The sequence below is a fragment of the Anneissia japonica genome, unplaced genomic scaffold (assembly GCF_011630105.1).
Source record: "Anneissia japonica isolate Jap-2015-1 unplaced genomic scaffold, ASM1163010v1 scaffold287948_len850469_cov200, whole genome shotgun sequence".
In the NCBI taxonomy this organism is placed as follows: Eukaryota; Metazoa; Echinodermata; class Crinoidea; order Comatulida; family Comatulidae; genus Anneissia; species Anneissia japonica.
The window spans coordinates 735,256-743,050 of record NW_022699796.1 but is presented as its reverse complement, the minus strand read 5'-3'; the positions used below and the strand labels follow the sequence as shown (position 1 = coordinate 743,050).

General features: G+C 30.9%; 1 protein-coding gene across 1 annotated transcript in view; it reads left to right on the top strand.

Moving 5' to 3' along the window:
* The window catches only part of LOC117103136, a gene marked incomplete at its 3' end in the record, with an annotated part of 45,193 nt that overhangs the window by 19,453 nt on the left and 17,945 nt on the right, over positions 1-7,795 (top strand). Inside the window, 3 exon segments of the mRNA XM_033243642.1 lie at positions 130-173; positions 797-882; positions 5,793-5,863. Coding sequence (XP_033099533.1) covers positions 130-173; positions 797-882; positions 5,793-5,863 — 201 coding nt within the window.

Below are 7,795 nucleotides of genomic sequence, written 5' to 3'. Positions count from 1 at the left end.
GATATAAAAGTGTGTAATTATATTTTTATATTATATAATATTTAATAATAATTCTATAGCACCGGTGTCCACCATTCAATGCTCATTGCACTTTTATTAATTTATCTATTTTTCTGGTTTGTTTTATAGGATAATGATGAAGATGAGGTAGACAAACGACAAAAGAAGATAAGGTAACTTTTACATGATCCACAATCTGTTTAATATACAGTAGTGGATTAAGAGAATATTTTGAAACAAATACATTACATTGAATAACAATTTCTAAATTAGTTTGTTAAGTGCATTTTGTATGATATAAAGTAAAAAAACAGATACTTAAGTAATGATAATAATGATAATCTTGGTTTGTTTTTCTGTGTCTTCTTTTTAGCATCTTGAACATCGCATGCATGGGATATTATAATAATATATGTAGCCAGTTTCCATTTCCAATACTGTACTATTAATTACATCTATAGTAATACTAATACTAGTAATAATAATAATAATGATGTGATGATGATGATAGTGATAGTAAATTAAAATAATGATAATATTAATGGTACTGTAGGGATAGGGATAAGAATAATGATATTGATAATAATGATGATAAAATGATAATAATACTATGATTTTAATATGATGAATAAATTGTAAGATATTGATTAATGTATTTTGTTTGTACAGAATGAATGACTATTGATTAAACAAATGATGCGGTAATATGAAAATCAGTTTTTGTATGGTCAAAGCAGGGAGATGTAAAAATAAGGTCAAAGAAACTAATTAAATATTTTACTTGGTATTCTTGCAGCCTAAGTGAAAGCTTCTTTGCAGTTAAAGGAGCAGCGCTTGTTCTTCCACATAGCATTGAAGTTCGGCTCATCAAGAAGCATCCAGGTAAGTCATTGCACTTTATATGTAACGGATATGTACTGTTGGGAGTGGTTTAATGAGATATTATTATTATTATTAAATAATCTTATGGTAACTGATAAAATGCAGTGTCCGTGTTTCTGTCCTATGGCAAAATACACTGACATTCATACTGTGCGTATTTCCGCTATTAAAACAAGTAGCCACATGAAACCTATGGTAAAAAGAATTTTTGGGTTAGGAGGAAATACTAACATTCTGTATAATATATATAATATATATATATAATATATATATAATATGTATTCCACCAAAATAATATTATAGCAACATCGAACCCAGTGAAATTAGTGAAAGTCATTATGTTACGACTCTTTGTTTTCACTCTACTAAACGTCTTCCAACATGAACTGATAACTGTTTCCAGGAAACCTGCACCTTCAACATAGAAACCTTTCTATACTAATTTTATGGAATCCTTGTAAACATGGTTTCATGTTCTTGGAAGGAATAACTTCCTTGATTGGGCCAAGGGGCGTGATGTATATAGGTGAGTCTTAGGTTACAGTAGATCTTTCTCAAAATGAAAAGTGACGGATGCACCCCAGTATTGTGAAACGATGATTTCCAAAATGGTTTAGCATAAAATATTTAAAACATATCTGAAAAAGTACCGTAGTACCGTACCTTGGTTATTTTCAATTCTACCCCCTTAAACTTTCAAGCAAATTACACTACCCAGGCACAAACCTACCCTGAACTTCAGATGTTTGTATACTGTATTGAAATTCCTGATGATGATCTAATAAAAGATCGAAATATTGAATCAAAATGACTAGTCTTACTTTGTTTGGAGTATGTTTTATACTAAGGTATTGAAATTCATACTCAAATTTCTTTATATAAAGATAATAACCTTGTATAACAGGATACAATTAAGAGTTTCCTAATAATCCATTTTATTACCAAAGAAGTGATTACAAGGGTAATGGTAAAATGGAAGTGAAGGTTCATCTTATCTTATATAGGGAAAGAAAAACAGAACAATGAACACTCAAAAGGTCAAGAGAAGAAATTAAACCAGCATGTTCTAAAGACATGACAATGAATATGATTGTTTATGGTCAATCAATCAATCAATCAATCTTTATCGTCCAACATACATAATATATAGAGTACTGGAACTTCCGTTTTGGCATTACATGAACATCTAAATATATCAAGGAAAGTAGAAAAGTACATTGATCAATACACAGAGAAAAACAAACTAATTCAAATTATGCAAACAATTGCATAATTGTGTCATGAAACTGACTTCGCAGTGTTGTGTATAAAGAATACTTTGTTGATTGTGGAGAGAATTTAAATTGGTCTGGCAAGTAGAAAGTAAAACTTTGCCGAGCCACTAGGGCTCATACAGTATAGACCTGGACCTAATACCCAGTTCCTGTGAAGCAGATGAGAGTATAATACTCCCCTAGGTGGGACACTGGTCCACTGGAGGAGACTCCCAGCAATTTGCTGGTACCCATTGGTAAATATAGATAGACTGTAGCAATGTAGGTAAAGTGCCTTGCTCAAAGACACAAGTGAAATACACAGCCGAGGATTGAAACCCTGACCTCGATGTTGGGAAACCAAACCATTACCACTGCTCCAAACTGCTTCTGGCAAGTATACCTACTTTTAAATGATGCCCTCTCAATTTAAAAAAGTATAAGCAAACAACAAGAACAACATGCTATATACATTTTTATATCTGTGGGAGATTATTATACCAATACAGATTGTATTTTTAACTATTGTGGATATAAAGCATAATGATTAAATTCTACAATAAAGCATGTTATTCTGGTTCACCTTTTTATCTGGACTATTATTAAGTACAAAAGTAAACACTACAGTGCAAATGTCTAGACACAACTCCTAAATTTCGCTAGGGGTCATCTACTGTTTGCACAATGACACTTAATAGGTCTGTCCCAAAAGCTCATCAGTCAATGATTAATTTGTAATGAACTTGTTAATATCAACTTATTTGAGTTTAATTTCACAAAATAAAAAAAAAGATAATATATGTACTTTATAGGCTTGTGCCTGTATTAACTAAGTACAGCAATTAGCTGTAACCTGTCCTGCGTCTGCGCAAGATCAAGAGTGGATTGATTCCAAAGGGGGACAAGTCAACCTTTTTCATGTTTGTTACTTTTTTCCATATCTCTATTTCTATCATTTATAGTTATTAAATTTTACTTTTTGTGTAATAAGGCCCAATAAAAAAAAATGAATAGTTTATCACCCTTGCACACATGTCTTCCATGGTGTTGAAAAAAAAAAATATTTTTTCAATTTTTTTTTTTTTTTTTTGGGTGGGGAGGGTGGTGGGAGGGTGGGATTTTTTTTGTTTTTATTTTAGTAAATTGTAAATATTGTTTGTATTACCACAATCATGTATTTTACTTTGAATATCAATGCACCAGCAAACAACTAGGGTGATATTTTTCTTTACCAAAATAAAAAATAAAAAACCTCCCTCCCTCATCACTTTTCCAGTCTAGATAGGGTCATAAACCAAGGAGGTATAAATACCTCCTATAAAGTAATACATATTTTATAGGGTACTAATTTCTAACCTCACTAGTATTAAAACATGCATGATTAAACTATTAAACAACCTGACGAGTAGCCAGTTGTATAATATTAAACATGTTAAAACTGTATACTCTTTTGATGACCTATGACCCATTGAACTTGGTATCAGGAAGTTACAGTGTAGAAAATTAAAAGTACTAAGAAAACCTTAAAGTGAACTAATATTAATTTTTAAAAGAGATAAATGGAATGTTTCCATTCAACAAGAGCGACTGCTCACCAGTCCGCACGTTAAATTGAGGTCACCTTCAGCATTTAACGCTTTTGGTATGCACTTTGAGGAAATATCCTCCATGGTTAAATACAGCACACAGTGGTGTAATTAGGTTTTCGGCATGGGTTCATAATTGTCAATAATTACTACCAGCAACAGAGAAAAAATAAATAAAAATAAATAATATAAATAAAATAAAATGTCTTAAAATAAAAAAAATAAAAATAAATAAAAATTTAATACTAAGATGCGATTCAAACTCATGACCTTTGGTTCCTTAGAAAACATCGTTAACCGACCACGCCATTCATGTGATGTGTCCTATTAGTTTTCATTGCAGTAATGTAGGCCTACAGTCTTTGTTTTGTAGGTATAGGGACATACTGGAGTCAAACTTAAAAAAAGGGCCATGAATATTTTTTTGGAAATAACCTCTAGTTTTGTGTACAAAATTGTTCAGTTCAAAACTGTCAACGCTGGACGCTTTTAAATTTGATAATAACAACAACAAGAACAGCAGTTGTGTTCTGGGGTCCGCTGTGTGCGGACCCAGTTTACATAAAGAGATTGTTTTAATAGTTGTATATATACATATATGTCAATCATTCTGCCTTTGCTAATTCTGTACTAGTTGCTAACCTTTTAGAAAGGGAGGCTCAGTCCCTAGTAGATAAGGTTAAAAAAAGAATAATGACTGATATTCTACTTTTATATTCTGTATTAATTTAATTGTTAATTTTGAAATATTTGTTGTTGATTTTTAATGCACTGTCAATCGACATGTGCCGCTGAAAAAAAGTGTATGTTCAGAAAAATAAATATGATAGTCCTTCTACACCTGACCAATATATTTAAAGTGAGTACAGGAGTAGGCCTATTGAAAGCATGATATATAATCATTTCCTTTATACCTTTCTCTTATCATTTTTATCTCTACTTGACCTCAATTTGAACCCTGAAAGGATTTTTTTTTTTATTTCTGTGAATAACCACACTGGCAAATGACCTTGTTGATAAAGCATTATATTTTATTATTTTCACATTAATGTTAATCATCTGCCATATATCTGCTATGTAGTACAGTATTCATCATTTTGTGGACCTGCATACGTCAACATGGTGTGTCATGTGATTGTACAACTCATATATTGATTTGCTGTAAACTTAGATATGTTGAATATTCCAACCGCTAACTTAATGTAATGTAAAATTCTCAAAAAAGTATTGGAATATATTTTTTTCTTTTTTTTTTAAATAAAAAAAACCAGTGTAACCTCAAAAGCAAAACAATAAATAACAAAACACACAAATCAGATCAGCATTGATTGATTGATTTAATATGTATTATTAGAGGCCAGTGAGATGGGAGGATTTTTAAGATAGAAATATAAGAGGCTGGGACCACTCCCATAACATGGCTTTAGACTCTGTTCCTCATGTAGCTCAATTTATAAAATGTACTGTGTGAGGAGGAGTGGTGATCCCCTCAAAACATTGCACAGTCTGGCCGCCAATGCTTACAAAAGAAGGTTGGGCACTCTGGACCTGCAAAAGGTTCGACTACGTTTACCTCACTTAAGGTACAGCTCTCAAAGGGTCTTCATGATGTAATTTTAATGCATTTTCTGTGCATTCTCCTGTTGGTTTTTCTCTCACTTCTGAATCATGTGACTCATTGGCCTGATAGTATAAATTTGTACATGCTAATCTGTGACTTGAAAATAGATTATGCAAATTATAATTTTAAAATGTGAAGATCTATACTATTCAGTGAATTTTAGCTTGTGCATGCATTCATGTCTTGATCAGGGTCTATTTATGAAGTGAGCCCTCAATAGTCTAAATTAATATGGAACAGGCTATTATCAAATAGCAATCTCTAATAATGTTCTGTGACATAGCCATAAAACATAGTGATGATAAATTGCTAATATTATAATTTCAATGGAAGATGAAAATACACTGACTTTTCATTGAATCTGATAATTAGATTAGATTATATTATTGGAATTAGATAAATAAATTACATAAAAATTAATTACATTTTGTATTTTTAATTTGTGTTTAGTAATTGGAGAATTGCAGCATCATCTTCAGAGTATGTTTAGTCTTCTACGTTCAAAGGATTCCATAAAATTGGTGAGACAATAAGAAATCAACTGTAAATTTAAAGCTATTAGTAGTTGACATTGCAAATGTAATAAGCGCTACGAAAATTGATTCTCTTTTTATTCATAAATTAGTGTAGTTTCTTTCCGTATATATGTGAATCTATATAACCATTAAGTTTTTACAGTATTAAAGATTTTTAATTTTGAAATTAATTTGCTCATCTTGCAGTCATACATATGAATTCTTCCATTGATTACTGTATAAGTGTTTTTATCATGTTTTGATGTAAAATTATGAGTAAACATTTTTAATTTTCACAATTTTTATGTTACCGGTATTAATTCAGAAGAAGCAAGATAAATTTTCAAAAATGATTTTTAGGATTTTTTTTGCATGGGACAATACAATCTTTAAACAATTTGAATATTCACTATGAATATTCTTCTTCCAACAAGAGGGCAAGACTGAAATTTAAGGTTCGGGTTAAGCTAGCTCCACCAATCATCACCACGGATTTACGTAAAATCCACAGTCAATTTGAAGTTCACACAAAATTGCAAATTGATTTCAAAATGACAGACTAGTACCTTTGTATCTGAATGGGTCATCAGCATATTTAATTTAATAAGGCTTATATAATCTACAATATATTTTTTAATTTTTTTGTAACAAAAGTATATTTGGCGATGGGAGGCAACACGTTAATTTCATTTCAATGTTTTATTTCAAAATCAAATCAACATACAAAATAAAGTAAATTAAACAGAATAACATTGTGATATAAACATATTATTAAATAAGCAGTTTTAAAATAAAGTTAATGCATGTTTCATTATGTGAATAATGGTTAAGCAAAATAGGCAAATGAAAAGTTCAAATGCCTTTAAAGCATACTCACCTTAAAGTCGTAACCAAGTTTGCAATAGATGATTAAAATAAAGAAGTAAATATAAAAAAAATCTAAAGTAATAAATAAATAAATTGCTGCTAGAATAATGTATCTATATCACAACATCACAATGTTGTAGTTTCAAGTGGTTTACTGTACAATAATTAAAGAAACAACAAACAAGATAGTAATTTACACAATATAGTTTTAGATTCTTATCCAAAATGAACACTGTTGGGTAAATTAGAAATTGTAGTATTGTTTTGTTCACATTTAGCTTGTGAAGCTCACTGCACCTTACGACCATCGCACAATGAATCCAACTTCGCTTCTATGGGGTGCCATACGCAGCAAAAGTCAATGTTAAAATCAAAATGTAATTGCAAAATTCAATGTCTAATTTATCAAAACGTAGGCGTAAATTTCTCAAAATGAAGTTCTAATTTTTCAAAACTTAGTTCAAATTTTTCAAAATGTAGTTCTAATTTCTTTAAAATGTAATTCAAATTCAAAATGTAGGTCTGACTCGATCAAACACCCTCTCCAAATTCTATTCCAAAACGTAAATCTAAAACCAGCCTGGTTTGTAATGCATTTTACAACAACACTAGAAATGGACTTTTGCTACGTATGGCACTAGACTTGCAAAATGTAAATCAAAACTAATCAGCCAAGCATGACGTGGGCCTGTTCCATTAATGATGGGGGAATCATTTTTCGCTGCAGTCCAATGCTGTGAACAACGCTTCCCAGTGCGTCTGCTAATTTAATGGTCAGGGTACCGCGATCACGAGCACTATGCTTGACATTATAGGTTAGGGCTTATGTGGGCTAGGATTTGCAACAAGGTCTTGGACTAGGCCTCTATACTATAGTAGGAGGCCTGGTCCTAGTCTAGGCCTATAATATAGTAAAATTCTGTATAAGTAGTCATATGATTACAGGTTTACATTGTACCAAGATCGATATTAACGATTGCATTTATTTTTCATTGAAAATAAAAAGAAAACTTTTAATAATTTCACTTAAGGATTTAAAAATATTCCAAACCTGTACGCTTAAAAAAAAAA